At 41.7% G+C, this 10,173-nt stretch overlaps 1 protein-coding gene across 2 annotated transcripts in view; it reads right to left on the minus strand.

The window, feature by feature from the left end:
• The window catches only part of LOC128703822 (lachesin), a 1,052,338-nt gene that overhangs the window by 231,553 nt on the left and 810,612 nt on the right, over nucleotides 1-10,173 (minus strand). For both annotated transcript variants that reach the window (XM_070103767.1, XM_070103768.1), the window contains one exon: nucleotides 799-960. In XM_070103767.1, the coding sequence (XP_069959868.1) occupies nucleotides 799-960 (162 nt within the window). The remainder of the gene's footprint in view (nucleotides 1-798; nucleotides 961-10,173) is intronic.

Consider the following 10,173-nt stretch of genomic DNA (forward strand, 5'->3'; position numbering starts at 1 on the left):
TCACCTTCTCAATTTCTGTCAATATTTCATATGTCCTGCACTGTCGTCAGGTGTGTGTGTGTGTGTGTGTGTGTGTGTGTGTGTGTGTGTGTGTGTGTGTGTGTGTGTGTGTGTGTGTTTTGAAAGCCATTTATTTCACAATTTTGTAAAGTTTCCATGAGGGTCCAAACTCCGGAGTCATCAGATAATTTCCTATTTTTCCTGACAAAGAAAAAATCCTCCATCGCCAGTGTCCATCAGCCGCTGAAGAACAAAATAATGCTGCCATCTATATCATGATCAGTCGTATATATAGAAAACTCATCTGAAGAGAATGGTACCTCTTTGTAACTGCCTCTCAACCAATCAAAACTTACTATGAGTTAAGTTGAAACTTACCATTGAGAATCTGTGCCTCAACTCCTGCCAATCAAAACTTTCTTCTGCAGCTATTCAAACTTTTCATTAGATATATCTCTCCTCACAGCAACAATAAAATAAATGATTCTGTTGTATTCTTAAACTTACAAATAATCCAAATTATCGTCTGACCACTCAGGTCGGGTATTTCTACTTGTCAAGCGTCTCCAAGAATCTTATTCTGTCAATCAGGTTTCTACCCATGAGTCCATCTAATGTTCCTATTGGTTAGGTGTTTGATCTGGAGCATTACTAAGAAGCCTCCAGAAATTTCATTCAGCCAATCTGCATCTTACCTTCTGAGGGGCGTTTCTATTGGTTGGTTGTCCTCCAATCAGGAGTCACTAGAACAGGAGCATTTGGAACCATCCCCCATCCTTCGGCCAATCAGCATCTTACCTTTACGTCCATCAGAAGTTTCTATTGGTCGGCTGTCTTCCCGACGCCACTTGATCTGAGGCGTCGGGAATCCATCTCCTCGACATTTGAGCATCACATCATCCTTCTCTCTGACAACAATGTTGCTCTTGCTACTCTCGTGATCCATGATGTTTGGCGGCACTGTGCAAATAAGGAAAAATATGCTTAGATTAAAATGAATTTACACATTCAATATATGCAACTCTAACTTAATAAATACGTTTATAAGTTCAGAAAACTCACATGAAGTAAATGAGAAGCGAAGAATATTTGTATTTTTTCACGCGCAATGAGTAACCTATTTGGACCCTTTGGAATGAAGAGTGATGAAAGTTCTAACCATCAGACACGAAGCATGACAGACACTAGTAACACAGGAGAAATACTCTCTATCTCTAGTAAGAATATTTTACTCATCAAATTTACTCATTTTTTTGAAAAACATCTTTCGATTACGTCTGTCATTCGTTTTGTTACATTCTTGAGAATGTGTGTTTCTCTCTTCCGTTCATCAGTGGTCTTCTCACTGAGTCAGTTGCAATGTTTGCGACCATTACAAAGACCCACTCTAAAGGTTCCATTGACACTGATATATTGATTCCTGAGAACAATTTACTCACAAGAGTTGGGAAAGACAGTGGAAGAAAGGTTGGTCTGTCTACTCAAGGGCCGCTCATGTGCTCTGAGTTAATGCCATGAATCACCTAGTATAAACTACAAGATACAATCTTCCAGTAGTTCAAAGATCCACTAATGAAAATCGGTTACTATCTTGAAAATCTTTCAAACCCGGACCCAAATATCCCATTACTTGGTAACGTCAGTTCAAGACATCAGTAATGGTAGAATATGGCAAGGACTGTAATAGAAGACAGATTCCCAGGAGGCAGTTCGACAGCCTCACTACTAAGACTCTGCAATATATTCGACTAAGGAAAGCAAACAGCAAAACCCACCACACTAGAGAATAATCTTAACTTTATTTTCTAACACCGAGACAGGGTGACCCAAAAAGGAAACCATTTCACCTCACTCATACATAATCACTGTCTTTGCAGAGGCGCTCAGATATGAGAGTTTAGATGTCCCTCGAGCTGCCAGTATCCTAAACCCCTCCTTTGAAGTGCAAACATTGTACTTCCCTCTTCCAGGACTCATGACTCGCTAACCGGTTTCCCTGAATTCCTTCACTAAATATTACCCTGCTCACACTCCAACAGCTCGCCAGGTCCCACAAACCATTCGTCTCCATTCACTCCTAACACGCTCACACATGCTTCCTGGAAATCCAAGCCCCTCGCCCACAAAACCTCCTTTACCCCCCTCCCTCAAATCTTTCGTAGGACGTCCCCTACCCAGCCTTCCTTGTTACCACTATACTCTCGTACATTCCTTTCTTTGCTTCCATGGATAACGTTTTTTGTCTCTACAGATACCTCAAAACCACTCACCTTTTTCCCCTCATCAATTCTATGGTTAACCTCATCCTTCATAAATCCATCCGATGACAAGTCAACTCCCAAATATCTGGAAACATTCACTTCTTCCATACTCCTCTTCTCCAATGTGATATCCAATTTTTATCTAAATCGTTTGATACCCTCATCACCTTACTCTTATCTATGTTCACTTTCAACTTTATACCTTTACACACACCCTCCCAAACTCGTCCACTAATTTTTCCAACTTTTCTTTAGAATCTCCCATAAGCACAGTATCATCAACAAAAAGCAACCGTGTCACTTCCCATTTTGCATTTGATTCCCCATAATTTAATTCCACTCCTCTCCCGAACACCCTAGCATTTACTTCTTTCACAACCCCATCTATAAATATATTAAACAACCATGGTGACATTACACATCCCTGTCTAAGACCTACTTTTACTGGGAAGTAGTCTCCCTCTCTTCTACACACCCTAACCTGAGCCTCACTATCCTCATAAAAACTCACCGTTTAGTAACTTACTACCTATTCCATACACTTGCAACATCTGCCACATTGCCCCCTATCCACCCTATCATATGACTTCTAAATCTAAATGTTAACTTCACTGATAATGGAGATCAGATAAGCGAGACACTTTTTCCATCGTTTCGTTATCTTTATTCTGGAAACCTTTCGCTAGCCAGCGTCTTTTTTTTAATTGAGATAGAGCCCTGACTCTAGAGGCATCCCAGAGCCACTAAAAACCAGTGATACTGACGCACTCCAAGAATTGGAAAAATAAATATAATCTGATAGCACGTTAAATATATCAATATAATCTGATGGTACATTAAATATCATAATCTGATAGTACATTTACAAGATTTTTGAAAGGGTTTAACGAAGCAAAACTGTCAAGCACAAGGACTCACAGGTGATGTTAAGCCTGTTTCAGCATCACAGAACTGGTCGCTCTTGCCTCTCGCAACTCCTGGATCATTACATAAGAACACAATAATGGAGGAACACTGCAGCAGGCCTACTAGCCCATACTTGGAAAGTCCTGTCAAATTCAAACCCACTAACGACAATAATTGCCCAGACCATTAACAGTGTTAGCCACTGAGTAAGTTCTGATAATCCTATTAACTCAAGTGCAAACCCCACTCATATCCATCCCCCTCTCACTCCATAATCCTGTAGGGACTGGTCCCAAATTTGCTCACAAAAATCACTCCCTATAAAAATAATAAATAATAATTAATAATAATTATTATTTCTACAAGTGCATGTATAACACAAGAAGACCCAGCTGACATCAGTGACATACTATATAGAAAGCTCCTTGTTATGCAGAGCATTTCTGGCAAATTAGGTTAAGTTTGTCCCCAGGATGCCACTCGCACCAGTCGGATAACACCCCGGTGACTCTTCACTGCTAGGTGAAACACGCCCTAATGTTTACACCCCTACCGGCGATCGAACCACGGACCTCAGTGTGTGAACTGAGTGCACTAGAAACAGAGCAACGGGACACCAAAAACTAGGTATACGGTGCAACATCCCTCCCACTTATGAAAAATAAGGGTGCCATTAATACACTGAGATAAAATACAATAAATGTCCAGGGCCCAAGACTGTTCAACGGCTCCCTCTTCAAGGTAGCCAATAGACCCTTGGCTGCCTTCAAGAAGGAACTGTACCTATAGTCAGTGCACGGTCAGTCGGGGTGTGGTTCGTATGTTGAAATGCGTGCGTCCAACAGTAACAACCTGATTTACCAGGCCCTGATTAATCGGCAGGCCTGCTTAAGGACTGGACCGCGAGGGCGTTCACCCCCGAACACTCTACAAGTAGATGGACTGAATATATGTTGACCTTGAAGCTGATATTAACATCATCCAGTTAGCTACTGACAACAGCGTAGTATTCAGTGAGGACAAATTTCAGTTATTACATTGCAGAATAACTGACGAAATAAAAGAAAGCTCGGAGTACAAAAGAAATTCATATCAGTCATTATATCATAAGTCTAATGTGAGAGACCTGGGAGTAATAATGTAAGAAGGCCTCTGTTACAAAAAACGCGATATCTAATAAGCTTAGAGGTCTCCAGTGAATACTAGAAAGGACTGCCCTTCTAGCATCCAGCCTGTTACTGGGTTTTTGTAAGTAGTAGTCAGTATCCTGGTCCAATTATCCAGTAGAATTTAATAAGATTCCATAGTGTCTCAGAATTACAACTGGTAGGCTACTAAATAAATTAAAATTTAATAAGTTTATTAATAACAATTAAGTTGTCTAGGCGTATATTATCAAAGTAAATTATAGTAATCGATTGAATATAATATAGGATACAAGTTGGGAAACTTCTCTGGTGTACAGTAGTATTGTGCTGAAGGTACATATCACATCTTTATGGCTTTTAAGTACTGTCTGGCATATTGTTAGCATTTAATAACATAATAAAAATATATACAAGTAAGTTTGTGTGTATGTGTGTAAGTGCTCTAAGTAGTTCGCTATGTCTCAAGGCTCGACTAGACTTGACCAGTGACTGACTAAAAGTCCTCACATAAACTAACTTCTTGACCAACCTGGCAATCAGAACAGCTTTCTTGAACAATAAAACGACTGATAAGCCGAACAGCAATATAACAAGCAACAGCGACACAGAATCAGGAACAAGGAGATAATATAACGACACTAAGTAGGGACCATCTTCAAATCCTCCACAAAAGTCACAAAACTCCCATACTACTGAATCTAAGTTCAGCATAAGAAAATCCCCGATTGTGACAGTACACAGATACCAGTACAAATTAGGTCAGAAGCTACAGATCAGGACCTGAGTTTCTCAGAGTGTCTATGAGACACAACCTCAGTACAACGTCGAAAATCACTAAGTCTAGGCTATGTTCTGTGAACAGAGTTAGACAGAACCAACAACAAGAAAGCGACAGAGAAGATCTTCCAACAAGGGCCCACAAGAGAGAGCAGTAGAGGGACGTCTTGTTGGAAGCAACGTCAGACAGACAAGAGCTCGCAGCCCAGGCAGACTCTCACTCCTGGTGAGGTGTGATCACCCTGATCACGTGACTCTCCGTGGACTGCTACTGCCCAGCAACACAGAAGCCGGCAGCGTAACGAGCGGAGCGATAAACACAGTAGTTAGACAATGCTGTCAGCTACTTAACACTCTCGAACTATGAGCACTAAATAATATATAAATATTACATCCTACCTAATAATATAACTAAGTCAAATAATAATATAAAGCAATATATTTACAATTTAGCTAATATCGCAAATATAAGCAATATAAAATTATATGAACAGGTAATATACAATATATACATTGTGACCCATTCAGGGGTCACAATAGCCTCACTCTCAGGTAGCATAACAATGTTGTTACTGCATCTGCAAGAAAAATGAGAGGTTGGATAACTAGAATTTTCAAAATAAGAGATCCCAAGTCAGTGATGACGCTCTTTAAGTCACTCGTTCTCTCTTGGTTGGCACTACTGGCCCCCTTCAAGCTACGTGAAACTGCAGAACTGGAAAAGTTTCGGAGATCCTACACAGCTTGTATGAACAAAGTCAGGCACCTAGATTACTGTGAGCGGCTGGAGTCCTTCTAATCGCACTCCTGGGAACCTAGAACTTCTAAAAAATGAACAGTAATCTTCATTTGGAAAATTCTGGAGGTATTGGTCCCTAATTTGCACACCAGAATAACCACAAATGAAGAGAATAGAAGAAGGTGCAAAGCAGGGGATCAGTTACTACACTGAGAACTCAATAGGTGTAAAGGAACCACGACTCTTCAGCACTCTTCCTTCATGCAAAATGGCGACTATCAGCAGACCCCTGGCTGTCTTCAGCGGACCTTGATAAATTCCTCAAATCAGTTTCTGATCACCAGGGCTGCAATCGCACTGTGGGTGGCGGGTACTAACAACCTGATTGATCAGGTCAACAACTAGGTTTAGTCTGGGAAAGGACCGCGGGGGCGGTGACCCCCAAAAACCACCAACACTTAACAAAGGTGAAATATAGTCTGCTATATATAAATCTCTCAGCTATTTTCAATAGCAAGGGACCTTTCAACCATTAAGATATAATTTATTCAGATTATTAATTTAGTGGGAGAGTAGCAGAGAATAACTCGATAAAGTTACTCCGGATTTTATCCTGGATTTTGTGACGGAGGTCAGTGACATCCACCGTGTGGGGATACTACTGCTTTCACGACAGCTGCTTGAAGTAACTGACAGACTGTACATCTCTTTGGAGGAAAAAGAATGGATTTCAAAAAAAATTTAAGCTGGAGCAAGCAGGCTGTTATTGCCAGCAGTTCGGTTTTACAAGGTGTCCCGTAGCACGGTTGGTAGCATACTCAGCCCACATAATGAGGTCCGTGGTTCGACCCCCGGTACGGCTGGAAACTTTAGAAAGTGTTTCCTTAAGATTCCTGATGTCCATGTTCACCCATTAGGAAAATAGGTACCTGGGTGTTAGCCGACTGGTGGGGGTCGCATCCTGGTACAAAATTGACCTAATTTGCGGGAAATGCTCAGCATAACAAGCGGCTTTCTATATGGTAATATGTCATTGATGTCAGCTAGGGTCTGTATACCGTGTACATATACTTGCAGAATAATAATAATAATAATAATAATAATAATAATAATTTATGAAAAGTAACAATGAAAAAATATACAAAATCCTATAGGCTGCGTTACGTGAAACAAGCGGTAGGATGATCCAAAATGTTGGAACGCTTGTCTTGGAAGGCTTCTTGCTGTATCTTGAAAAAAATCAAGAGGCAGGAAGACAAATAGTGGAGGCTGGGTAAGTAGCGTCGTGTATCAGGCGTCAGATCACAGATAACGTACAAATCCATTCACGGAAAAATAAAACCTAGCCAAAAAAGCTGAAGGTTGAGATGAATGGAATCAGGGGATCGTCTGGTGTTTTGTTTACAAATGTTAGACGGGGAAGAGGATGTCTAATCATGGAACGGGTGTTGGTTTGAACCCGCGGTTAATCTTGAAGCTCATTGGCCAGTGCGTTAACCACTCGGCCAGGTGGTTCCGAGTCATCCAGGTGTCAAACTGGTTTCAAAACCGGTTGCTGGTGTTTAGAAGAGTCTGTCTCTCTTCTTTTCTTGGTAGTTTATCGTGATATTTTTTTCCCTCCGGAGATAACTTGACGGTCAAGATGGATGGAAAGAGACAAACGTCTCCTGTTTTCTGCTTTTGTTTACAAATTTTGCGAGGGAGCAATCTGTCTTTGCTGATTCGATTTTGAAAACAGGTAACTGGTCAGTTAATCGTCTGCTTCCACTCATTAGATTTCGCTCGAGTTACTTATTTCTCAAATGCATTTTGTTAGGCTGATCTGAATTTCTGTTTGATATATGTGAGCGCCAAGCAACATTTGTAAACCGATAATACCCGTGTTACCTGTACCTGCCTATATGTACTCGTCTGTATGTACTTATATGTACTCGTGAGTCATGTTGACGGCTTTGAGGGGACTTGAGCTAGAGTTCGTCACGGCCATGCTAGCTGGAGATTCGTCTGTACTTGCATTTGTGGTCACAGTGGTGCCTATGTTAAACTTCCTATGGTGTACAAATATACTTAGTTGGATGAATCTTCTTATAGCCAGCTGGTCCAGTGGCTAACGCGTCGGTCTGGAGGTTTATGACTGTTTGATCGCGGGTTCTAACCCCACCCGTGGTGTGGTTAGTTACATGGGTCGAACTTTAGCTCCTAGCTCCGTCCGATGTCTTGCCGCTAAGCAGATTCACTCCCTATTATGAAGCCGATGTCCAACACTTTTCAAAGTCATTGCACTTCTTGACCACAGTAAAGTTGAAGAAATACCTCCTGACATCCTTGTGGCTCATCGATACCTTTAACTTCTAGCTGTGCCCCTGAATACTTGTTTCCAGCCTCTCTAGTGCTCTCTACCATATCAGTTCATCTGAATATTTTGTATAGTGCGATAAAACATCTCCAGTTCTTGTCCTTTAATGACGTTAGGTTAAATTTGGTTAGCGTTTACTAGCAGTTCTTCGCCCATAGCTCTGTACACTTTGTCTAGCGTCTTAGTATGCTTTCTTATGTGTGGGTTCCATGCCGGTGCTGCATACTCGAAGATGAGCTCAATATATGCTGTATAAACGGCCCATAATTACTTCTTGAGAATTCTGAAGACAACTCTTCGACTTGTTAGATGAATATTGGCCATAGAAGTTATTAGATTGATATGATCCTCTGGTGATATGCCAGGCACTGAGTGGGTGTGAGTTGGACCTGAATAGCTGGTGTAACTGTCAGTTGCCGTGCTCCTTCCATAAGTGTATGTGACCTGGCCTGGCTAGGTTAGGGCATTGGTCTCAGCCTGTAGGAGACTTGAACCTGCCTCGCATGGGCCAGTAGGCGTGCAGCAGTGTTCCTTTTTTATGTTCTTAGTGATGTCTGCAGCCTCTGTTATGTGAATGTTTACTCCGTGTCTAGTCTTCTTGTCGCTTCCCAATCTACATAACATTGCATTTACTGAGGTTGATTTTAGCAACCTCTTACCGACCTGTAAGTAAGTAAGTAAGTTTATTCAGGTATACACAAATACAGTTACATAGAATTATCATACATAGCAGCATATGTGTAGAGAACCTGGGATAACCCAAAAAAGTCAGACAGAGTGACTTATTTCCATTGGGGTCCTTTTACCTTATTATTATAGTATAAAGGTTATAATATTTTCTTATTATTCTACAATGAAGATAACATCTTATTATCATACTAAAAAGACTATCTGCTACACCAAGGTCATTAAGACTATCTACAATACGAGGGTCATTACTAGGAATAAGGTAAAATTTACACGTATGTTAGCTAAAAAATAGAAAATCATTCCCCTCCCTTTCTGTAGCTACATTCATCAGACACCTTTTGGCACTCTTCTTGAACTGGTTCACGCTATGACTGGCTTTGACATGTGCGGGTAGTCTTGCAGTTTGTACAAATCCATTTGAAGCTTTCACTTGTTGTCAACAAACACGTAAACATCTGACTCAGTCCCATTTGGTACGTAATTCACAAAAACTAAAAATAATACTAATACGAATACCGATATTTTCGGAGCCATGATTGTTACACTTCCCCATCCTGACCTTCCTAAATACTACGTCTTTACTGTCTCTGGTGCTCCTTGATACACTGGAGAGGATCCCCTGCTATTTCTTCCTGCACTTCAAGTTTTGCCAAGTCTTTTTTGAGGTAAAGCATGAAATGCATTGTTTAAAGTCTAAGAAATGCAATGCACCCATGTGCAAGCATGTCGTGGGCCTGGAGGCGTCACTCCCCAATGCTGCCCTGCATCCCAGCACCAGCTGGACTGGGTCATACCATGTTTACTTGCTAATATTCACCTTCCTTCTCTCCATGACCTGACCCTGGCTTCCTTCTCTCCATGACCTGACCCTGGCTTCCTTCTCTCCATGACCTGACCCTGGCTTCCTTCTCTCCATGACCTGACCCTGGCTTCCTTCTCTCCATGACCTGACCCTGGCTTCTCTTCTCTCCATGACCTGACCCTGTCTTCTCTTCTCTCCATGACCTGACCCTGTCTTCTCTTCTCTCCATGACCTGACCCTGGCTTCTCTTCTCTCCATGACCTGACCCTGGCTTCCTTCTCTCCATGACCTGACCCTGGCTTCTCTTCTCTCCATGACCTGACCCTGGCTTCCTTCTCTCCATGACCTGACCCTGGCTTCTCTTCTCTCCATGACCTGACCCTGGCTTCCTTCTCTCCATGACCTGACCCTGGCTTCTCTTCTCTCCATGACCTGACCCTGGCTTCTCTTCTCTCCATGACCTGACCCTGGCTTCCTTCTCTCCATGACCTGAC

This window comes from Cherax quadricarinatus, chromosome 87 (assembly GCF_038502225.1).
Source record: "Cherax quadricarinatus isolate ZL_2023a chromosome 87, ASM3850222v1, whole genome shotgun sequence".
NCBI classification, from domain to species: domain Eukaryota; kingdom Metazoa; phylum Arthropoda; class Malacostraca; order Decapoda; family Parastacidae; genus Cherax; species Cherax quadricarinatus.